This window comes from Canis lupus, chromosome 16, assembly GCF_048164855.1.
Source record: "Canis lupus baileyi chromosome 16, mCanLup2.hap1, whole genome shotgun sequence".
NCBI classification, from domain to species: domain Eukaryota; kingdom Metazoa; phylum Chordata; class Mammalia; order Carnivora; family Canidae; genus Canis; species Canis lupus.
The window spans coordinates 19,578,001-19,603,183 of NC_132853.1; the positions used below are offsets into that span (position 1 = coordinate 19,578,001).

A 25,183-nucleotide genomic window follows, 5' to 3' on the forward strand; every position below is an offset into this window, starting at 1 on the left:
TTTTGCAGACAAGTCGGTAAGATTGGCATAATCCGTAGGTGCTACTAATGCTATAATCCGTAATTTCCTCTTCTCGTCACTCTCTCCCATAGTATTCCTAAAACAGCATTGTATTTGTGGCACCCTCAGAGTGAAAGACACTTACTTGTTGTGAAACTCAGGATATGTGTTTTTTGAAACAAGACACAAGTTTGTGGTAGAGTAGGAAATATCTAAGCAATTAGCCTTCATCATCTCTGGTGAAGAAACTAGATCAGTGATTGAGAGGGAGCAGGAACAGCTTGCCCATTTGGAAAGGTACTGAATTTTAAAATCATGTATAGGACTTTTTCAAATAACCCCATTTCTTCATGATTAAATTCCCTAACCCAGTGAGTTGGGTTTGCTGGGGCAGAGAAATGTTCAAGAGCCACTGTACTACTAGTCAGCACAGGCAAGGAATAGCTTTTTATCGAAGCTTAACAGTAATTTTTCTGTAACACTAGTCCTTTTAAAAAATAAAAATAAAAAGAGCACATTAGAAGGTTATTACTTTTCTCCTTCTCTGAATAGAAATGTTCCTAGCCTGGAAAGAAGTCTTATCTTATTTTAAAATTTCTTAGGAGAGAGCCTCAAAGTTTCTTTCTGGACTCTTTCCCAACTCAAGGAATTGCCTGAAATAGTCTTCCTTGTGTCTCACGAATTAAAAACCTCATTTTTGGCCCACCTGCTTCAGTTATGGTCTCTTGCATTTTAATCTAGCCTTGTATCAGGGCTTCTTTTTCTGACTCTTGGCTATTACTTATGTTTGTCTCTAATTCATAAAGTGGTGTACTTGTGTATTTGTAGAAATTCGCCATTTTCTTCTAATTGTGTCCCAGTGCAGTTTGATGTGGAGTATTAAGATCTGTCTTATACACCAGCCTTAGTCCTATTGTGTGTTTTACTGGGTTCCTCACCTGGTTGTAGCATCAGATGAATCCCATCCTTTTCTCCCTTTCTCTTTGCCTTTTCCTGTGCCCATGTTGCTTAGGCCCTCAGGATTTTATCCTGAAACTAATCTTATTTTTAATTTAAGTAAAATCAGATTCTGACATCTGATGTGCAAAAGATAAATTTCCCTCTCTTGAATGTAGAAGACTTAATTTTGTAAATATTGAAATTTTCCATTAATAAGTGGTCTGTTAAATATGCACTAAAACTGTTCCTTTATATATCTTTAAAGCCAAACTTTTTATTGTTTTTAATACTTTTCTTAAATGCAAAAAGGAAAGCCATTAGACTTTCCTTATTAAAATGCAAAGCCTAGTGTCTTCTAGCTTTTTGAAGAGCTTTTGTCCATTATATAATCTGTAAAGTAGCCAAGAGTTCCTCAGAAGCAGGACATCATTCAGATTTGAAACAATTATGGCTTGTGTCTAAAATAATGATGTGGCATAACCATTCATAGGTGGCAACCACAGTTTTACTTTAATTGGCAAAATCCTTGGATACTTCCAACATTTCATTTACCATAAAGACTTTACCAAGGTACCCTAGAACAGAAATGGTTAGGTTGTTTTGGTTCTACTAAATAGATAAAGCTGGTATGACTAGAAAACCAAATGACACAGTTACGAGCATAGACCTTTTATTTATTTTTTTCCCCGGGTGTTTGACAGTGTAAACATACATAAAATACATATTAAAGTTTAGATGCTTTATATTTTGTGCAATAAATTGAAGCCTTAAAAAGAAAACATTTCATTAAAAAGAAAGAAACTCATTAGTTTTACTTAATTAAGACAATAAAATAGCAGCAAGTACCAAGACATTGTGCACTTCTTTTATTTAAGACAAGTTACTTCATTTACATCAGAGTCAGAAATGTAAGACTGACTTTCTTGAATACTTAAATAGCTTGAATCACTGGTTAGATAGGGGCATATTTTCCCAACTATACATCAGGGAGGAGTTCTTTCATTAGTTTCAAAAAATGCAGACCCTCAAACAGCCAGCATGACCACAGCATTGAGCATTAAGAGAAATGAAGCATTTACTTTCCACGCACTTGCCACAGAAGGTAAGCGAGTCTTTACATTTGTGGTTGTCTCTTCCCTCCGTAAGTTAAGGGTTGTGCTTTGTTGAGGCATTTCAGAGAAGTTATTTGGCATGCCACTAGTAATACTTAGGGTCATGGGTGTTGGGGATGATTTTGTTGAGCTAGTGAGGCTTGTGTTTGTAACCATTCCATCTTGGAGATGAATAGTTAGAGTTGCAGCTGCTGCTTCGTGTGAATTGATGGTTTCTATGGATGTCTCTTCTGGGTAGGGCACAAAAGCCTTGTCAGTGCTAGCAAAGGTGGTGTCTTTGCTTAGAGTGGCACCAAACGTTGTTTCCTTTGTTCGATATTGTTTGGGTGTTTTGGTCACTTTGGGTTGAGTTACCATACTCAGAGAGTTAATGGTGTCCACTGTCTGCATCCCACTTACAGTGAACAAGCTTGAGGTAAATCCAGAAGGTGTGGGATATATGTTATGTTCCTTCAAAGATGATATTTGGCTAGAACAGGGAGTCCCTATCACATGGGCTTTTGTTTCCATCATCCACTTCAGTAAGTAAGTGATGTTTTGTTTGTGGTCACATGACCACCTGTTATTGTAAAGGGTTATCTCTTGCAACTGAAAGAGTTGGTCAAAAGCTTGATCTGGGATGAATGTGAACTTATTATTGTGCAGGTAAAGATGTGTGAGATTTGTCAGGTTTGTTAATGTTCCTGGAAGGATTTGTGTCAAGGAATTGTTAGACAGGTCCACGATATGTAGTTTGGAGGGCATATTGGTTGGAACTGTCCAAAGTTTGTTACTACTGAGGTTGAGAACCTCAAGACTTCTTAGTGTATTTTTAATGAGGACAACCTTTTCCAGCATATTCTTAGAAACATCCAGATATTTAAGGTTCCACTGATAAGCAGTATCAGATTTGTCAAGCAGTTTAATGTTGTTGTTAGCAGCAGACATGTTCCAGAGGGACCGAGGTAACTGAGCAGGCAGGCTTTCGAGCCTGTTGTTTGAAATGTCCAGGGTCCTCAGATTGGTGTATTGGGTTAACTGGTTATGAAGATCAGTAAAATGGTTATAAGACAGATTTAAATGAATAATATTCTCTTGCAGTCCAGATGGTAATGTAGTCAAGTTTCTGCCTGAACAGTCCACATGCCTGTGCCTCTCTGTGCATATACATTGGAGAGGACAAATGCATAAAATACCAGGTGTGAGAAACAGAAGGATGAACAAGCTGGGAGACATTTTCAATATCTGATATTCCATCAAAGCCTGGAAACAAACAGATACACCCTTCTTTTAATATGCAAACACAATTAGGCATCTGCCTGGGTCAGTTAGCATTAGGCAAAATTTTCAATAAACCTCCTTGTTGTTGAGTCTTTTTATAATTGTTCCAGTGATTAAACTAACAAAGCTCCCCTTCATTTAGAGTCCAAATGCTTAATCCTTCAATTGGGGCTATGTGGTAGAGAGAGACTCTCTCCCCCTACTTGTTTCTGAATTTTCTCCCTCCTCTTCTCCTTCTTTTACCATGGTCTTTCTTATTTATCTTCCCAGAACCTTAACATTACAAAATGGCATTCTCTGCAAATAAAGAATCCGAATCTTAAGCTATTACTATTTTTGATAATATCCTTTCTTACTCAGATAGGAAAAAATGGCTGTCGAGTCTGTTCTGTTGTTTCTTTTTTTTAATCTCTGCAGTAATGTTATAGTCAATATGTGTGTAGAGTAAGATTTTATTTAGATATTAAAACAATACTTTGAAATTCACCTCTGTCTTTTTAGGATAAATATATCCTTGCAAAGCATTTTAAGGCACTTGAAAAATTCAGACCAACACCATACCCTTAAACCTCACAGTTTATAGTGATTTTTTTCTGTATATTTCAGTGCCGATGCTAAAAGAAAGCAATGTGGACATTCACAAAGTGAATGAATATTAAAAAGAAACCCCTTTACTGACACTGCAGCAAATTTCTGGTGCATGCACTTGCTTCTGAATATATATTCAGTCTTCACATTGACTTTTTCTTTTAAAAAAAGGGGGAAAAAATCCCAAAGTCAATCTTTTACTGATCTAAATAACAGCTTACCATAGTGTCGTCTTCAGCAGCATCTCATTTTCTCCGAAACTTAAGCTTAAAGGTCGCCTTGTTCTGGAGAGTGGGAACCGCTTCTGGCTGTGGGCTGTGCTTGCCTGCTCAGCTGCATTGTGTTGCTGTGAGCTGAAGCTCTGCAACCACCTGATCAGTACCACATAGGAGGACTGCAGAGCTGTCATTGGTGCTGACTCAAATTTATTGCAAGAGGTGCACACGCAACAAAATGGACCCCCCAATTTTTTTTTTTTTTTTAGTTTACAGCATTGAGCATATCTATATATTTCCAATTTGCTATAGGATATAGTGCCTCATGCACGTTAGACCTGGCTCTCACTCATTTTTGTATGTTTGTCTGAGCTCATGTTCCACGTTCGAACATTGCCTCATGAAGAATTTGTGGTTCTTTTTAAAGCTTCTGCTCCTCATCCTTTTTACACATTGAAGAATGTTGAAAATGAATTTGACCTTCCCCGTGGATGGTTTTCTAAGATGTTAATGGAACTATTTTTAACTCCTGCCTTTTCATGTTCTTCTAAAATGGTTCGATTGTCATGTCACTTTTTAAAGTAACATAATACGGTCTGTCTCATTTCCATGTGTTCCCCCAACATGGTGATTATTATGTGTAATCAGCTTTTCAAACTTATCAACCACTTAAATCTTCATCTTCTTTTTCAGAAGTACTGAAGTACTTCCAAATGGTTTTTTGTCTTTATCTTTCCAATACAAAGGATCATTTAACCCAGACTACACACAAGCAAGGCTACAGTTTTAAATGAGCATCATATGCTTTTCATTAAATTCATGATGTCAAATATGATTTATGTTTTTTAGGTGAAGGATTATTTTTCTGCATGCAATTTACTTTGTTCAGTGAGTGGGTATACATATTTTCATCTTCTGAGACCTCTTTGATACTATAGGAGTGACCATTTACTTGATTTTATGTTTTAAAAATAATAGTATCAGGGGATCCCTGGGTGGCTCAGCGGTTTAGCACCTGCCTTTGGGCCAGGGCGCGATCCTGGAGTCCTGGGATCGAGTCCTGCGTCGGCTCTCGGCATGGAGCCTGCTTCTCCCTCCTGTGTCTCTGCCTCTCTCTCTCTCTCTCTCTCTATCATAAGTAAATAAATCTTAAAAAAAAAAATAGCATCAATTGTAGGTGATTTCTTCAGAGTGTTTCACAGTTTGTCTTATTGAGAAAGCAATTAAGGGACACCTGGATGGCTCAGCGGTTGAGCATCTGCCTTTGGCTCAGGTTATAAACCTGGAGTCCCAGGATCAAGTCCGGTATTGGGCTCCCTGCATGGAGCCTGCTTCTCCCTCTGCCTATGCCTTTGCCTCTCCTTCTCTGTGTCTCTCATAAATAAATAAAATATTTTTTTAAAAAATGCAGAGTTTTAAAATTGCATGAAATAATGTCATTGGCAAAATTTTGGTCATGAATTTTATAACGTGACCATATTTTGTAATAGCTTCTGCCTCACTTTCTGGTGGATTGATTGACTAACTAATCTGTTAAAACTCAAATCTAATTTCCAGAACAACCAGTTTACCTTAGAAAAACTAAGCAAATAAAGCCATGGCATTTTCATTACCAAATTTTTACTATTTAAAAAACTAGCAATTGTTAGTACATTCCATGTAAAGAAAATCTCCTTATGCTTTTTTGTTAATCCTTTGTTTTTCTCTAAATTATATTTGCCATTATTTTGCCCTAAGTTTTACCATAAATAGAATTTATTGTATTAAAATTTCAAGTTTATTTTCTTAGAAAAGAAACTATACTTTAAGAGTCACCTTTTGTGACTAAAATTAATATTCCTCGAAAAATATCTACATTTTAAAAGTCTGCAGTGTTAGAAAATTATTATTGATTAGGTGCTTTATTCCCACTTTATTTTGAGAGGTCAGTCTTGGACTCTTAATAAGATTCTTTCTATGGATTTCAGAAACCAGTCATCAATTTTAGTGCTTAAAAGCAATGTGTTAAAAATACTACATTCAGCAATATTGTTGTAGAAATAGGGAATAATTGTTTGGACATTTAGATTTCTTATATTTTAGCTCCTGTTTATACTATTATATTCAGGGAATGTGAGTGAGGGTCAGCTTACCAAACAGTTAATTTAGGAAGTCTCATTACATCAGTGTGGAAATAGAGTTACCTAGTTCCATTATACTTACCAGGACTTTTTTTGAAACCAGGAACTGGTTATTTCAGCAGCTTAAGAATTCAAATGAATTTGGATTTAGGCTTTTTGAGATTAGATTCTGCTGTATATAATAGAAAATTCCAATATGATAGTAGTGACAGGTGTCTTTCATTTCAAGTTTGGGGACATACCAATTGCTTCCTATTCAAAAATTGTTACAAAATTCTCAAAAAAAATGTTTAAAAAATTGTTACAAAATTGTTACAAAATTTTCAAAACGAAAGGGGAAGCATTTTACTGTATTTGAGTTCTAAAGTTCTGTCCTTAGGCTTTTAGAAATTCTCATGAGATAGGCACCTGAAGGCATGAACCCACCTCAGTGAGTTAATAAGCCTTTGGCTCAGGTCAGGATCCCAGGGTCCTGGAATTAGACCACGTGGCCTCCCTAGCTTATACTCTCTCTCACTATCTCTATCTCTCTCTCAAATAAAATCTTAAAAAGAAATTCTCATGAAATAAGACTATATTAGTATTAGTCAAAAAATAAGAATTCTGTGTAGGCATAACTTTATTACAACTTATTTTAGATATTAGGTATTATTTCAGACACATTGCATTTTAGATGAGTCTGTCAAATCAGGAATTACAGCTATTTAGGCAACTATTGTATTCTAGACTAAGCAGTACATTCATTTACATATTCCATTGTGAAACACACTGTCCTAGGATATATTACCTCAAAATTGTGAAAGGCATAACATTGCCTGCTAGGGAACAACTGTCCTATGGTAATCAACAGTTTGAAAACCCAATCAGTTTGTTTTTTTTTAAATCTGATTCATATTTTTTTTCAAGATTTATTTATTTATTTTAGAGAGAGCACACACAAGCAGGGAGGAGGGGCAGAAGGAGAGAGGCTCCTCACTGAGCAGAGAGCCCGACATGGGGTTCAGTCCCAGGACCCTGAGATCATGACCTGAACCGAAAGCAGACACTTAACTGACTGAGCCACCCAGGTGCCCCCTGATTCCCATTTTATTTTATCTTTTCACTGAGCTTTTTTTTTTTTAATTTTTTATTTATTTATGATAGTCACACAGAGAGAGAGAGAGAGAGAGAGGGGCAGAGACACAGGCAGAGGGAGAAGCAGGCTCCATGCACCAGGAGCCCGATGTGGGATTCGATCCCAGGTCTCCAGGATTGTGCCCTGGGCCAAAGGCAGGCGCCAAACTGCTGCGCCACCCAGGGATCCCTTCACTGAGCTTTTTTATTTTAATTCTGGCATAGTTAACATATATTGTTCTATTAGTTTCAGGTCTACCAAATAGTGATTCCACAATTCTATACATTACTCAGTACTTGTGATATTAAGTGTACAGTTTGTCTTTATTTCTTAAGTTCATAACATTTGTCATGCTTGAGAGTAAAAGTGTTATATTTTCTATTTTTAGTAATATAGTTGGCTATTCAGACTGCATTTCCTGCTGAAAACAACTAAGCGTACTGAACAAAGTATTTAATAGCATGGACGAACTGGCAAGATATAGAAATTAACAGGTCAGAACCCATGTGGATGAGTTTCTTGTACCACCTCCCCACCCTTTTTTCCCCATACCACTGGCTTGTTGCCAAAACTCAGTTAACTGTTCATCTGGGTTTATCTGTTTGCTTCCTTGTGAACATTTAATTTGTTCCTCTATCCCCCATATTTCCTATAAATGGTTCCTAACAGCATTAACATAATTGTTTATTTGTATCATCATATAACAGTTTCAAAATAATGCCAGTATTGCTGGCAATTAAATTACAGACTACTGGATAAAATTTAAGATTTCTTTCTCTCTTTGTTCTTAGAATATATTTGTTCTAAGAATATAAGGATGTATAGTCAATTCTGTGCTCTAATGCAACTTGAAATAATGTTTTTTCTATATGTTTGTATCACGAATTTTATATGAAGTTAGATTCATTAGTTTCAATTAGTTACCAGTTTTAATAGGGACTGCTTAAGTCAAAACTATATAACAAGGTATACTCAGAGAAATCTTGGTTCTCTGTTCCCTTCACTCTATTCCACTCTTCTTCCTCCCATTGATAACTATTTGTATCAGCTTTTGGTTGTATTTTAACAATGTTCCTTTTCTTTTCTTTTGCAAATGTATAAAAATTAGGTATTTTATTATGTTCATATTCTCTTATATTAAGGGCTGCATACTAAATATACTGTTATACTTTTTTTTTTTTTTTAAGATTTTGTTTATTTGAGAAAGCACAAGTGGCAGAGAGGGAGGGAGAGGGACAAGCCAACTCCATGCTAAGTGCAGAGCCCATCACAGGCTCAACACAGAGTTCGATCCCATGACCCTGAGCTCATAACCCCAGCCAAATCCAAAAGTCAGACACTTACCTGACTGATCCACTCAGGTGCCCCTCCTGTTATGCATCTTGTTCTTCTTTTCCTAAATATATTTTGAAGATCATTCCACATCAGTATATAGTGATCTTTCACATTCATTTTGCAATGCATAGTACTCCATTTAGAAGAGTACCATGGTTTATTCAGCTGGTCCCTATTGATGGACGTCTCACTTGTTTCCAGACTTTTGCTATTACAAATAATGCCCATATTTACCCTTGCATCTAAGTAATTTCATATTTTGTCCAATGAATCTTTGAAAAAGATTTCTAAAAATAGGATTGCTGAGTAAAAGGGTAATGCATTTGGAACTTTTCTGGATATTACCAAATTCTTTTCTGTAGTCCATACCATTTTGCCATCCCATAAGCAGTGTATCAGGGTGTCAGTTCTGTATCACCCCACCATACACTTTGTTGTTGAACTTTTGGATTTATATCAATCTGATAGATAAGAGTAGCTCAGTGAAATTTTATTTTATTTATTTTTTCCTCAATGAAATTTTAAATACATTTCTCTTATTATGAAGAAGGTTGTATATCTTTCCTTTTAGGAATCATTTAAATTCTTTCTTCTTTAACTGTCTCTTATGTTTCTTTTCTTTTTTTTAAGATTTTATTTATTTATTCATGAGAGACAGAGAGATTGAGAGGCAGAGGCACAGAGGGAGAATCAGGCTTCTCGCAGGGAACCCAATGCGAGACTCGATCCCCGGACCCGGTATCACGCCCTGAGCCAAATGCAGACACTCAACCACTGAGCCACCCAGGTGTCCCAACTGTCTTATGTTTTGCAAATTTTTTCTATTCTGTAGTGGATCTTTCCCTCCCCCTAAATAGGATTTTTTTTTTTTTTTTAATTTAGAGATATTAGCCCTTTGCCTTAGAATTGCAGGGTTTTTTTTTTTTTTTTCCAGTTTCTATTTATTTCCAGTTTATCTTTGACTTTATTGTGGTAGAGTTTGTTTTGTTTGACATTTAAAAGTTTTTTTACATAATTGAGTTTTCCTTTTTATTGTTCCTGGATTTTGAATCTCAACTGGGAATGTTTTTCTCATCTCTAGATCACAAAGGAATTCTTAGATTTTCTTCTAATACTTGTATAATTTCATGTTTATGTTTAGATCTCTGGTCTATTTGGTGTTTATTCTAATGTAGTGTGAAGTATGGATCCAATTTTATTTTTTTCCAAATGTCTATCCAATTGTCCCCATAGTTTTTTCCAGTGATTAGAGATTTGAGTCTGTTTCTGGACTTTCCATTCTATTTATCTAATCATATATCAGTATCACAGTACATGATTATTATAATGTTTTAATTCTAGGTACCTGATATTTTATACTTTACTTTTTGATTAGAACTAGGTAATAACAATTACAAGTCATGTCATTGTGTCCCCCACTACCGCGTCAAATGGAATACATATATGATAATCTGTCGCAGTGCACAAAGTAGGTGCTCTTTTGGTCCTATATTAGTGAAAAGAGTGCTGAACCAGGAGTCAGTGAACAAACTCAGTTTTTAATACCACTACTAAACAGTCATTCCTCTCTCCGGCGTATATTTTCAGCAGTTGACAAATAAAAGGAGTGGAACTAGATGGTCTTTAGAGTTGTTTCTGAATCTGGTTAATGCTGATGTGGTAGGAGCACCACTGCTATGTTGTCATTCAATCTACTTTTTATTCCTTTGTGCCTTGTCCTTTTGCCATATTCATGAAATAAACTTTCTCTTTTGCTCTGGATCCTGGTTCTTTGATCTTTTTTTGTAGGTTTTTCTTCATTCCAGCATTTCCTTCTCTCCTGTATTTCTTTCATTAGCTTGCATTTCTTTCTGCTGATTTTTTTTTAATTTTTATTTATTTATGATAGTCACAGAGAGAGAGAGAGGGGCAGAGACACAGGCAGAGGGAGAAGCAGGCTCCATGCACCGGGAGCCTGATGTGGGATTCGATCCCGGGTCTCCAGGATCGCGCCCTGGGCCAAAGGCAGGCGCCAAACCGCTGCGCCACCCAGGGATCCCTCTTTCTGCTGATTAAGCAAGGGTTGCCACTGTTTGGCTGCTCGGCTTCCACTGACCTCAGTGGGGAAAAATTACATGCAGTAAATGGGAATTATTTTCTCCCCCGGCAGAGAATTAAAAACAACCCCAAAACTAGCTGCTGTTAGTCTGTTCCTTGGTTATACAAAGAACAGAAGGAAGAAAGTGGCATGTAGAATTTGAAGAATCAGATAAGACTGTGACCAGATAGATCATCAGCTCTTGGTTTATCTGTAAGAGTTGGCATTTTCCTATATGTCCCAGCATCTGTCCTTCAAGAGATCAGAAAAGAAGGTGATGAGAAAGAAGAGCAAAAGTGTGGAAAAGGCCTCTTAGGTAACCATCTTACATGTAAAATAAAGAATATTATGATGGCTTAAATACATCAAAGTCTTGACCAAATATTTTTTTTTTAATTTTTATTTATTTATGATAGTCACACAGAGATAGAGAAAGAGGCAGAGACACAGGCAGAGGGAGAAGCAGGCTCCACGCACCGGGAGCCCGACGTGGGATTCGATCCCAGGTCTCCAGGCTCGCGCCCTGGGCCAAAGGCAGGCGCCAAACCGCTGCGCCACCCAGGGATCCCCAGTCTTGACCAAATATAAAAACGTACCTTATTTAAGCTGACTAGAATACTTACAATTCTGAAGATTAATAGGGAATTCTTAAACTCCTGCTTGCTCCTGGGTAAATTAACCTTAAAAGTGCTAAGTTTGAAAGACAACATGAAAGAAATATTTTAATGTGGAAGACTGAGTACCCATCTAATATGATAATAAACATACTTCAGAAATAAACATCAGGAAAAATAAGTTCAAGGAAATGTTTCTGTAAATAAAAAGTTTTAATGGTCAGTAAGGGATGGTTTAAAAGATTTAAAGGGAAATACTGTATATAAAATTTCATTGTCCAAAAAGATGGAGCTTTGTGTTTTTGTGAACACTAGTGCTACAAATAAATACTATATTTTGTTTTGAAAAACCCCAGAACTATGAGGGGTTCTTCAAGGTTAAACTACCAGCAAGACCATCATATTTCATTTTGAGCGAGATTTCCCCCAGGGGTTAGGGTAGGGTAAGAAGGAAGACTGCGTGCTGCTCTTTTGCAGGCATAGGCTGGTACTGCCACAAGCATATAGCCATGGAATACTTGCCACCATGACTCTGACAAAGATTGGGTCCACCCCTACTCTGATAACTCAGATTCATTACTTATCAGTTTATGGAGGAAAGATGAAAAAAAAAAAAAAAAAGAAAGATGAAATTCTACATAGGAATGGTGGTTTAAGAGTTTAAGTGTATAAGGTCAGAAAGTGTTAAGTTTAGTGAAAGTTGAGAACCATCTGTATTTGATACAGTCTGTTTTTCTTGGAAAAATCATTCAAATTTGGAATGAAGCCATTGAGGTGTGGTTTAGTGTATGTGGTTTTATTTTCCTTTGTAAGATTTCTTTTGTTAGGGTGCTTGAGCCATAGGAAGAAGAAAATCTTTAAAGATGTTAGTTTTAGAAGCTGTGCTCTCCCAACAAGATAGGAAAAATGTCTACAGTTTATGGTGCATGTTCTTATTTTTTCAGAGTAGGTATCCCCAATCCAACACCCCCTTCCATTTGATGTTTTAACAGAATTGCTTTACTGCTTCCAATGAGAGCTAAAAAAAATTTTTGTATCCTCAACATGCATTTTAGTTTCTCATCCCCACAAACATGGAATAGTTATTTAATATTTGAGGTATTAATTTAAAATTTGGAGTTTTGTTTAAAACTTGGAGTATGTATTTAATTCCTCATGCCCCTCCCCCCACCTCAAACTTTGAAATGGAAAAACAAAATGTTATTTATTCAGGGTAACTTTATACACAGCTTTTCAGGAGGAAAAATATCTATTAGGTGATATTAAGTGTATGTAGAGTATTTGTTTTCAAAATGGTTATTTACATACATATATAAAATGTACTGTACATTTAAAGTTAAGTACTATAGCCGGTATATAGATCACTATTACATCATTTTTTAAAAGTAAGTTCTACTTATGCACATGGATTTTGAGCAGATTTCAGGTAGTTCCTGAATAAAAATAAAAATTGGCTACAGGTTGCCATCATCACATGAAGAAAAACAAGATGGAGTTCATAAGAAGGATGGAAAATCAGCTAAAAAGCAAGTTATACTATTTATAACAGTTCTTCAGGTGGGAGTGGCAAGGATTCACTGTGATCTTGATCAGAGTCCAGAGGAATAGAGAAATCCTGACACTGGATCTCATTTTTGGAATCTTCCTGGTTTTTCATGAAATCTCCTGGTGCCAGGGACAAGTTAAGTGAGTCAGGTGGAGGTGGAAATGTTTGTTTGAACTCAGAATTATGATCTTCACACACTTGATTAAGACAGTCCAGAGATGGTGGGAGGTTAGTGGAATCATTTGGAAGAGGAGATATAACTGTCATTGTGGGTTTGTCACATTGGTTACTCTCCTGTCCTTCTAAATCAAGAAGTAGAGGAGGTGGTGGAAGTGGATCTGCATCATCTGAAGAAGAAACAGCAGTGCCAATGGTTGATCCACCAGCACTCTCCTCTGATGTACCATTTGCTTGATCTTTTATTTTCTCTGTTTTGGGGTTGTTGGAATGTTCAATGTGTTCACTTGATTCAAACAACTTAATTTCCAAGTCATCAGCTAACAGTGTGCTTTTGCCTGCTTTCCAGGGCATAAGTGAAACAATTGATGTGCGTTTTGTGGGCACTTCATTTTCTCTAATGTTATCCATATATATGTCAGGGGTTTCACCATCAGCAAATGGAGACCTACCTGCCCAATTCTGATCATTTAAAACTGGTTTTCTCAAGCATTTCCATAGTAGAATTATGATTATAGATACCAACATAGAAGTCAGAATTACACCAAGTAATATGGCAGCTATTGAATTAGATGTAGTTTCATGTGAGATATTTTTGTTACTGGTAGTTTCTAGGATGAATCCTGGAGTATTCCTAGTTGAGCTTTTGACACTTGGTGTTGGTTGTATAGATGGATTATGAACAGTTGGTGATACTGGTTTTCTAGAAGAGGTATGGACAGATGATGGTTGTTGAGTGGAAGTATAGACAAATGGTGGCAGTTGTTTGGTAGAAGTAGGGGCAGATGGGGTTAGTTGTCCAGCAGAAGTAAACACCAGTAGTGCTGTTTGTCGGGAGGAGGTGTTGGCTGTTGGAATTGGTTGTTTGGTGGGGTTAGAGGCAAGTGGTTGCCCAGCAGAAGTGTGTGCTTCTGGTTTTTCAGAAGAAGCATAGGCAGCTGGTGTTGATTGTCCAGCAGCATCTTTGGTAGTTGGTATTGGTTGTGCAGGAGAAACATGGTTGAATTGTGTTGGTTGACTCATAAGATTCCCTGTTATGTTTTGGGAATTAGCTGAGGTATGTTGCCTTGATGAGCTCAATAAAGTAAACTGTGGTTGCTTCTCTGTTGTCGTTGCTTCTGTCTTTGAGAAAAATGTATCACTGAGGTGTCCACAAAACAAAACTAAGATGAAATATTTGGGATCCATTTCAGAATGTTTCTTCTTTACCAGTGGTTTTATAACGAAAGAAAGAAAGAAAGACAGGTATTATTTGGTGTCTGGCACAAAGTATGTAGGTACTTAATAAGTATTTATTGTTTGTTATGTAGACTTGGGACACTATAGTATAAACAACTCTTTTTTTTTTAAATTTTTATTTATTATGATAGAGAGAGAGAGAGAGAGAGGCAGAGACACAGGCAGAGGGAGAAGCAGGCTCCATGCACCGGGAGCCCGACGTGGGATTCGATCCCCGGTCTCCAGGATCGCGCCCTGGGCCAAAGGCAGGCACTAAACCGCTGCGCCACCCAGGGATCCCTAAACAACTCTTGAATATATTCTAACTTACTATAGTTGGACCTCATAGGCAATAATCTCTCTTAATTCTTTCATAGGATCTGTACTTGGCCCTGCTGCTCCCCTAGCTTCATTACATTACAATCCTTCATTTCACAGTCATACTTCTGAAATACATAGGCTCTGGCTGCTTGGTCCATGTGCTCTTTATTTTTCTCTTCCTTACTACTAGAAATAGTTGATCCTGTTGTTCTGAAGGACACCAGTGATCATCTGTTATCTAATTCAACAATCTTTTCTTTATTCTCTTTTTCCCCCCTCCCTCTGTTGACCACATTTGATGCTATTGACTATGCCTTCAGCACTATTCAAGTAGCTCTTTGTGATAGTCTTCCTTTCATGGTAATCTCACCAGCTCCCATTTTTCTCTCTTTTTAAAGATTTTACTTATTTATTTGAGAGAGAGAGAGAGAGAGCATGAGTGGGGGGTGGGGTGGGCAGAGGGAGAGGGAGAGGGGAGAAGCAAGCTTCCCACTCAGCAGGGAGCCAGACTTGGGGCTCAATCCTAGGACCCTGAAATCAGGACCTGAGCCAAAGGCTGACACTTAAACTGACTGAGCTACCCAGGTGCCCTTTTTTCTCCTTAAATATGGGTACTTCCTATTCAGTCCTCATTCTTAGCTAGTATTCTCTGATCCTGATTCTATAAAATTTCAACTCTCACCTGTATGCCTTTAACTCCCAAACCTGCACATCCAGCCTAAATCTCTTTAATTCTGTTCCATTTATATAACTTTTTGGTGGATATTTCCATGTATATATCCTGCCGTAGCAAATTTAGCATATTTAAAACAATTCATCTTCATGTCAAAACTGACTCCTCTTCTATTTTTGTTTATGGTACTATCTTTGTTGAAGTTTTTTATGCAGAGTCTATCATGCTAGTAGTCTCTACAGCATCATCAGAGTCTAGCACTGTGTCTTTATGTTAGGATCTTGTACTCTTTTTTTCAAGATTAAAAAGAGAATGCACATGAGCCCATGAGTGGAGGGAGGGGCAGAAGGAGAGGGAGAGAATCTCAAGTAGACATGTGCTGAGCATGGAGCCCAATGAGGAACTCAACCTGGGGCTCCATCTCCTGACCCGGAGATCATGACCTGAGGTGATGTTAAGAGTCCAACACTTGGGGATCCCTGGGTGGCTCAGTGGTTTAGCGCCTGCCTTCGGCCCAGGGCGTGATTCTGGAGTCCCGGGATCGAGTCCCACATCAGGCTTCCTACATGGAGCCTGCTTCTCCCTCTGCCTCTCTCTCTGCCTCTCTCTCTGCCTCTCTGTGTATGTCTCTGCCTCTCTCTCTGTGTGTGTCTCTCATGAATAAATAAATAAAATCCTTAAAAAAAAAAAAAGAGTCCAACAGTTAACCAACTGAGCTACCCCCAGGTACTCTTAGGATCTTATTACTCTTAAAGGAGTCAGTTCAACTCAGAATCCTAAATGATCTTTGAATCTGGTTAAGTCAGTTCTGTCCAGTTGATAAAGTTGTCCCACTGCTGCTTTCATTCATTTATTGTGTCAGGCCTGTTCTAGGTTTAAGAGATAATGCCTCCCAAAAAAGTTTCTAGTGGTGGAAGCAAATAATAATTATGATAATTTAATAAGTTTTCTCATAAAGGTACACAAGAGATGCACAAAGAAACCAACATAGCCTGGGAGGCTTTCAGGGAAGGCTTCTCAGAGAAGTAAAACTTGAACTGAGTCTTGAAAGATCTGTAAGAAGGAATTAAGCAAATAAAATGTTTCAGGCAGGGGAACCAACATATGGACATGGGAAGAGAAGGCTTATGTGTAAGTTTGGCAGGCAGGGCTTTTTGTGGGATGTGGTAGGTGCTAAAACTTGAAGAGTAAGTTCCAGTTCTACTTCCAACATGTGGCTATGCATCTGACTAGTCACTCTGTCTCACTATGAGAACTAGTCACTTCATCTCTCCTGTTCTCAGTTGCCTTCTCTCTAAAGTGAGGAGTTAGACTAAGACGGTTTTCAGCTCTAGGTGTAAGAGACCATTTTGTACATCATTAAACACAATGAGAACCATTTCATTATTTCTTAACATTAGGGAAAGGAACATCTCAGGGTGTTAGATCTGGGAAAATATGATTAGAAACTAGTTTTTCTAGGATTCTTAAGCCAATGTGAGAGAGATTTGATGTTCTAGGCAAAGTATGATAACAGAAGAGGAACTCCTCAGGTTTTGCAAATAAATGGACTTTTCAGCATATTTGAGTAGTTTTCATTGCTTCCTCCTCTACCACTTGGTACACAATGATGGTACATTACCCTGTTTTAGTAGAGGGCATGTGATTTATTCCCCCTGTATGGTCTCTTCCTTTTAATTTTCTTTTTTTTTTAATTTTTATTTATTTACAATAGTTACACAGAGAGAGAGCTAGAGAGAGGCAGAGACATAGGCAGAGTGAGAAGCAGGCTCCATGCACTGGGAGCCCGACGTGGGATTTGATCCCGGGTCTCCAGGATCGCGCCCTGAGCCAAAGGCAGGTGCTAAACCGCTGCGCCACCCAGGGATCCCCTTAATTTTCTTTCTAATACTCCAAGGCTAAATTAAAAATTTTTCTCCTTTAAATTTTCCTGCATAATGCTGAAGAATTAATATTCTGAAAAGCATTTATAGGCACTTTACTACTCCCTTATTAATAGGTTCCCCGTTGCTGTCAAGACAAAAATTCTAAACTGAATTTTCTTCCTTGTGCTTGAGTTTACCAGTCCTGACTTAGGTCTCAGGACTGAAACTTCTCATTCAGCCAAATGCACCTCTTCCCATCTTAAGGATTTTCCAGACACATGCTTTTTCCCCTATATAGACTTTTTTTAAAAAAAGATTTTATTTATTTATTCATGAGAGACACAGAGAAGCAGAGACACAGGCAGAGGGAAGAGAAGCAGGCTCCATGCAGGGAGCCCGATGTGGGACTTGATCCCGGACCTCTGGGATCACACCCTGAGCCAAAGGCAGACGCTCAATCACTGAGCCACCCAGGCATCCTTTAAATAGACATTTTTAATAACACTGTTTCTCACCCTCTTAGAGTGTCCCACACTCCCCTCCCCCAAACCCAGCCTCTTTTCCTATCTGAACCGGTCTTCATTGGTCAGACCTCAGTTTAAATTCCCCTTCTTAAATCAAGTTCTCTGTGACCGACCACAACCCAGAGAGATTAGCCATTCCCTGAATCTTCCTTCTTTTTTTTGTCTATATGATTCCTTAGATAATTATTCATGGTCCTCCTCACATCTTTATTCTCTTAAATAATTGTGTTATTTTTTATTACTCTTAACTTTGCACATTTTCTTTCTATTATCCCTACCCATTCAAACGAGAACCTTGAAGAAGGCATAAAAGAAATTAAAAAATTATGTAGAACATACTCTGTACTGTACTGAGATGTTTATATAACTTTACTTCATTTAACCTTTAAATGACTATGAGGAAAATGGAGAAATCCTTGACTTACAGATAAAGAGACAAATTCACATGCATTAAGAGTTTGCCCAGTGTTCTATCACTATTATGTATATTATATCACAGATTGGGAATTTGTACTCAGGACCATCTGATTCACAAGCATGTGCTCTTTTTACTCCCTAAACCACCGTATATTCCTTTACAGCTAAGTGTTATATGTTAGGAGCTCAGGAAACTTAACCTGTATTGGTTTCATGGTTCCTTTCCATTTCACTTTTCACTATTTATTAATACTTCTGCCAGAATGTAAGCAGAGAAGATGAAATCTAAGTTATTAAATTATGCTTTTTATCCATTTTGTAAAAGGTTTAATGGGAAAAATTGAAACTTTTGGCATAAATGTGGGGATTTGAATCATCATTGTGCAGATGATGATTATCATTGTGCAGTTCGCACTTGCTATTCTTCAGATTACCACCACCCCCGAAAAAACATTCTTCAGAGTTACACTTTAGTTTTTAAAAAATGCCATCTAAAGCAACAGAAAATATAGGCCATGAATTGTCTTCAGCCAAAAATATTTCCCTTTTTTGTGACTTAGCTTGAAATTTTTAAAAAACCCACACAGTTCCTCTTTCATTTAGCTAAGAAAGGCACTAGAGGAGGAAAGACTGAGACCAGGAACATAATTATAAACCATTTTAGTTTGTAAGATCAATTTTGGTAGGTTCATATCATAGCTTCTTTTTTCAATAGGAAGACCATAAACCTTCAATATATGAGATTTTTCTACTTGTCATTTAAGGGTTACAACAATATCAAAACCAAATTCTATTTTTTAACAATCTTATTATCTCTTCTCACTCATCAGTTAGCTTTCTACCCTCCTAAGGTCTGCTACATCAGAATGCTAGAATCTGTGTTAGAATTCTACTATAGCAAATCAGAACAGTCCAGAAAAGAAAGAGCAGAATTTAATAGCGGAATAAACATGGGGCATAATAGTGAGGAAATTGACTTCTTCTAACTCAGAATAGTAAGTCCAGTGTTATTACCAGTGCAGAAAGTTATTTAACATATGTATTTTTTTAAATATGTAAACATGTGTACCTGAAGTACCAACATTGCTTCTGCAGGGAGAGAAGGTAGAAACAATGAATCACATGGGGGAGGGGAGTAAAAGGGAGAAAATGTCAAATAAGATGAAATGAAAAAGGGAGTGCAAAGAAATAAAAACCCAAAGAGAAAAATAAATTTACTATAAATTATAGTAAGCAGCAAATATATGTGAAAAGGGAAGGTCAGTGGACTAGAGAAAGTATTGAAAAGTTAGTAAAAAACTGAAGAAAAAGTGGTAGTTATATAGTTAGCAAGAATTAGGGTAGATGATTAAAGTGGGCAAAATTAGAAGTTGGGTGAGAAGATTGAAATAGATGGAAGGAACAACCATGAAGTGCTGCTCTCTGTCACTGGACCGTATTTGTGGACACAGGGAAGTGGTAAGGAGGAGCGGTCTTCCCACAATGGAGAACTTGACTCCCCCGTCTTCTCAAATTCACTAGGCTTTCTTTTTTTTTTTTTTTTTTATTAATTAATTTATTTATTTATGATAGTCACAGAGAGAGAGAGAGAGAGAGGCAGAGACACAGGCAGAGGGAGAAGCAGGCTCCATGCACCGGGAGCCCGACGTGGGATTCGATCCCGGGTCTCCAGGATCGCGCCCTGGGCCAAAGGCAGGCGCCAAACCGCTGCGCCACCCAGGGATCCCTTTACTAGGCTTTCATTACAGGTTCTCATCCATTCTAAGTATTCTTGAGATTCTCTTTTTAAATTTTTTCTGGCACTATTCAAGACATAACTGCTAATTATTCTAAAGAACTCATGCACATTCTATATAGCACTTTTCTAGAAATCCCTTAGTCGGCTGAACAGGCAAATCCCAAATTTGCCTACCTTCATATTGGCAGTATTTTGCTCATCATTATGGGTTGGCACTTTGAGATCTAAATCTGTGATTTTGGGGACCCCTGGGTGGCTCAGTGCTTAAGCATCTGCCTTCAGCCCAGGGCGTGATCCTGGAGTCCTAGGATAGAGTCCCGCGTCAGGCTCCCTGCATGGAACCTGCTTCTCCGTCTGCCTGTGTCTCTGCCCCTCGCTCTCTCTCTCTCTCATGAATAAATGAATAAAATCTTTAAAAAATAAATAAATAAAATAAATCTGTGATTTTGGTCCTTTGTTTTTCCTGAATATTTAAAAATGTTTTAAGAGGAAGGAAAACATCAACTCATTTAACCAAACATCTTCCGCAGTTACCATGATGGTAGGAGTCCTCATGTATTAGACATGTTCTCATAAATATGATGTATAAGTACATAAAGAGTACAGTTAAAATTGATCCTGTTATGTTGGATATGGTAAGAAATGTCATTTAAAGAGAATCGAGATTTTTGGAGAGTCTCTTAGACAAAAAGGCAAGTATAGGAAGCAATATCAAAAATAATACCTGAATCAGTATGACTTTGATATTATTACTACTTTGATTTAATAAGTTACAATATAGATATAATAGATTGAAATTTACTAGTAGTATATCTCCAACTGGTTATTAAATCATAAAAGGAAGAAAACAGCAATTGTGTATCTTGAGACATAGAAAGGGAAATTAACCTTGAACTATAATAGGAAATATTTGGTGACTTTAATCAATAATAACTACCATTTACTGTGTACCCACTAAATGTTAGGTACTATCCTATTTTGTAGAGCAGGGTAGCCTTACTTTCATCTTCCAGATAAAGAAACTGAGACACAGAGTTGTGGAATAACTTGCCAGAATGTCACAGTTGTAAATAGAGGCAGTGATAAAGAAATCATGTCAGTGGTGTATCAGAGCCCTTCCTTCTATTACATGTCACTAAATAAGCTGCACTGCCTTTCATAGTAAAATTATGAAGCAGGAATGCTTTATGAGGGAGGGAGATGTGAGCTTTCTGGGAATAGATATATAAATAACTTTTGGAGGCAGTCTTGAGTAAGGAATAGAAAAAGAACTACCAGAAAACCATTTTGGTCTTCTGATTCTATGAAAACAGTTTTGAGAGTTTTGAATGGTTAGCCTGTAAGCTTTCATATTTGAGGTGACTTTTAAAGATTGGACAATAAAAGGCATCAGATTTATATTTAACAAATTTGAATTTAGAATTCACAATTTCCTTCTAAGTAGAGTTATATAGAAATTAGTTGGAAAACTCATGTACTATTACACTCTAAATTTTGAACTGATCCTTTAAAAATATATAGAAACAAATCTTGTCTAAAAAAGAGATAAAAATATTTATTTTCTAGCTTGTAATAGTTACTTAGAAAAAATCCAAAGTGGACTTCTATAAGGGAAAGTGATAAATAGTTATGAAATGTTGAAAGAGTATTACTCACTATGAATTTATTCTGTGATGTTACAAGTCTGTGTAAACTAAACTCTTTGCAGTTTTTATTTGGAGGATATTTACTTTGTAATTACCCTGTTTATTCACATAGTAGGCATGTTGTATGCATATTAGCAATTTTCTGTTATTTATCCTGTGTTTTTTCCTTATCTATTTTACAGTGTTTACCAACAGCTCAGATAATAAATTATGGCATAAATATGTAGATGATACAAATGTATGTACATACATTTTATCATAACAGTTTTGTCATAGTGAGCTTTAAACAGCTACAATATTTTCCTATAACCATTATTACTTAAATATAGAAATTCTGTGTGTAAAAAAAAAAAGCATATGTAATAATGGTAATTGAGTACCTCATCTAATCTCCCTTGATTTCTTTTTTAAATTAAGTGGAGGTGACCATTAAACTAATCCCATAGAAACTAAAGGGGATTTAAAAATAAATAAATCTGTGGATTATGTATAGGAAAATTTTATAGAAAGTAATTACAATTTTTAACAGTTGGTATTTGGGGATTGTAAATTTGGTCATTTCCCATGGATTCTAGTTTTACTTATAACCTTTAGCTTTATCTGCCATGGTTATAGTTTACTTTTTAATTACAGAACTAAGGCTAATCAACCATTGTGATTGAATAAACTTTAAAAGGGCTATGATATTACAAATCTAGCTGAAAATGTTTCTTCAAGGCAAACTCAACATTGGATATTTTTTCATTCCATGCAACAAAATTACAAAACCTGTTATAGACATCTTTAGACTAGCAGAGTTTAAGTTTGAAATACTTAACATTTTAGTTTTAAAAATAAATTTTATATAAAGCAAAGATAAACCAGATTGCCTGTGTGAAAATTTTCTTACCTCAACTGTTAACTTCTTTTTGCAGAATGCTAAGTTCTTGTTCTATCTGGACATTTTGGCGATTTGGCTAAGAAAGCAAAAGGGGTGGTTCAGTTCAGATTAAAAATGGTCCTGTAGCAAACTGAAATGCTTTCCGGAGAAAAAGAGGAAGTTTATTGATAGTTGGTTCCGGAAGTGCAATAAAGCCACAAAATGACTAAGAAGTGCACTACTTTAACAGAACTTATTTTGAAACACAATTTGCAGCTTTAAGATTTGAATGCTTTTAATTAATATTGGTAAGTCAATATTTGAGACTCTTTAGTTATGTGATTATATAATTTAAATATTTACAATACAGCTTTAGAGGGGAACTTACCTATTCTAAGGAAAAACCTCCTCTTGGGTTACTACCCAAAGTAAGATTTCTTTTCATAAGAAGTGAATGATGTGTTCTGTTTATTTGATCACCTTAGGCAAGTTGTTGTATTCTGAGTCATCATTTCCTCCTCTGGAGGGATGATATTTCTCTTACTGAGTTACTGTGAAGATTAAATAAGATAACATGTATAGATACCTCACACACAGTAGGAAGGCAGTAAATGTTAACATTATTTCCTCATCCATAATTTAGACAAAGCCCAGGTAAAAAGTATAATTAAATTTTTTTGACCAGGTACTTTACTAAATGATTTTCAAGTTCCAGTGCATAGCTTTTGATTAGCCACAAAGTAGGTACTCCTCAGTGGAAAGTAAAATAAATTGGTAATCATGATTCCTTAAGTTAACTAATAAGCAAAAGTATATTGAAAAAAAGAATGAGTCAGTCTAAATAAAAATTTCTCTGGGCAAGTAACCTTCTAGCCTCTTTTTTCATCTGAGAAATGGAAGTCATAATTTCTAATTTGTAAATTTGTTATGGGATTAAATAAATGTAAAGTGCCTAGCATAACACCTGTTATAGTAGATAAGGTAAGTATTAAACCATGCCCTGTTTTACCCTGGTCACTGCAGAGAATCATGAACTGTTGAGACCTAGTTCTTAAGGTCAGGGTACTTATAACTTGTTACAAAAAGAATAGTTTTTGTTTTTAAGGGGTCTAATTATAAAGCAGATATAATAAAAACACTATAAACTTTTGACTCACTATTTTAAAATCCCTGAATTGAGTATGTGGACCATAACATCCAGGGATAGAAAACAAAAATGTTCTTTGTTCAAAAATAACTTTTAAAATTTGAACTCAAAATGTATCCTAATCTATCATGTTTAAACACTGTCAAGTTTGAAAAGGAACCATTTCTGTTTGTTCGTGAACTGTCCTTGGATAGCATTATTCTGAGGGTGTTAGTGATGAATTTTAAATATTCTTGCAATAGAAGCTTTCTGTTTTGTCAGAAAATGTTTGACCTACATATTGAATGTGAAAGTAGTTACCTAATTTGTTATTTTTTATTTTTTTTATTTTTTTTATTTTTTTTTCCCGGCCCCCTCCCCCCTTATTTGTTATTTTTTAAAAGGCACTAATTTTTAAGAATCTTTAAAAAATATTTTTATTTATTGTTTATTGGAGAGAGAGAAAGAGAATAAGCAGGGGGAATTGGAGAGGGAGAGAGACAAGCAGGCTCCCCACTAGACAGAGAACCTGAAGTGGAGCTCAGTCCCAGGACCCTGGGATCATGGCCTGAGCCAAAGGCAGATGCTTAACTGACTGAGCCACCCAGATCAGATGCCCCTAAAAGACAGTAATTTGTTTTAATTTCCTTGGACAAGTATATATGACACTTGACTCTCAAGGAGTACTTTGTCTTATCACTATTTGTTCTAGTACACAATCTCAAAATTTTAATTTTTTTTTAAAGATTTTATTTATTTATTCATGAGAGACACACACAGAGAGAGAGGCAGAGACACAGGCAGAGGGAGAAGCAGGCTCCATGCAGGAAGCCTGACGTGGGACTTGATCCCGGGTCTCCAGGATCACGCCCTGGGCTGCAGGCGGCATTAAACTGCTGAGCCACCCGGGCTGCCCTCAAATTTTTAATTTGTATAAGATGGGAGCTCTGCCCAGTTTCATTGCCAGTTTGGTCGCTTTTACCCCTCAAAAGATAACGAGGTCTGTCATAACGTGACTGGCATGAGAATTCTCTTGCTTACCTTTTTATTTTTTTGGCATTTAGCTTTATCTGGAATAATATGATTATAGTTTTTCTAACAAATGGGTGATAATCATAAAATTGATGCGCTTTTTCTTCCCTCTCATTTTAAGATGTAACCTAGTCTTTGAAGCCATGGTACCTGTAAGAAGTGATTTTCATGATCAAGAGCAGTATCACCTAGGGAATTAATGCAAAAATTACCAGAGCTTGGTTACCCCTTTCTAGCTGAATCAGAAAGAGAGGGTGCTAATTAGATATTGGCTAGTTTCAAAAACTCTTCACATGGTTCTGATACACAACCAGGATGGGAATCACTAACCTAAAATGGAGGGTAACATTGTGATCATATTTGGAAAAAAATATATGAAATCTTTTCTTAAATGGCTAGCATATTGCCCACAGTAAATGCTCAATAAGGAATGAAAATCTTTAAATGTAGCTTGGTCTTTAATTAGAATGCCCTGGATCAGTTTTAGAAGTTGAAATGTCTCTCAAACCAACTTTTGTAATATATTTAACTGAAGGTGGAAGTCTTAAGTGTAAGTCATTATTTTACTGAACCCAGTTTCTTGAAAGATTAAACAATTACCTGAAGTATCCTGTTTTCCAGATTAGAGCAAACATACACACATCTTTCCTTTGATCATGTCACATTA

General features: G+C 36.6%; 3 protein-coding genes across 15 annotated transcripts in view; 1 reads left to right on the plus strand and 2 right to left on the minus strand.

The window, feature by feature from the left end:
- The window catches only part of NF1 (neurofibromin 1), a 274,270-nt gene that overhangs the window by 191,681 nt on the left and 57,406 nt on the right, over positions 1-25,183 (plus strand). The gene's annotated exons all lie outside the window — the stretch shown is intronic.
- Positions 1,593-4,296, minus strand: OMG (oligodendrocyte myelin glycoprotein). Its single transcript, XM_072779398.1, has 2 exons — positions 4,121-4,296; positions 1,593-3,293 (listed from the first exon to the last, which is right to left on the minus strand). Exons 1-2 carry the CDS (start codon positions 4,121-4,123, stop codon positions 1,965-1,967), a joined length of 1,332 nt encoding a protein of 443 aa, XP_072635499.1. The 5' UTR covers positions 4,124-4,296; the 3' UTR covers positions 1,593-1,964.
- EVI2B (ecotropic viral integration site 2B) lies at positions 12,560-22,543 on the minus strand. Of its 2 annotated transcripts, none has more exons than XM_072779396.1 (2): positions 22,389-22,543; positions 12,560-14,300 (listed from the first exon to the last, which is right to left on the minus strand). In XM_072779396.1, the coding sequence occupies exon 2, from the start codon at positions 14,283-14,285 to the stop codon at positions 12,915-12,917; it is 1,371 nt and encodes a 456-aa protein (XP_072635497.1). In that variant the 5' UTR covers positions 14,286-14,300; positions 22,389-22,543; the 3' UTR covers positions 12,560-12,914. The 2 variants fall into 2 exon arrangements, with proteins under 2 accessions (XP_072635497.1, XP_072635498.1); XM_072779397.1 differs by having other exon boundaries at positions 12,560-14,297; positions 22,389-22,535.

Bases quoted from the DNA above. Each gene is read 5' to 3' on its own strand.
- EVI2B (XM_072779396.1), bottom strand. From the start codon at position 14,285: ATGGATCCCAAATATTTCATCTTAGTTTTGTTTTGTGGACACCTCAGT.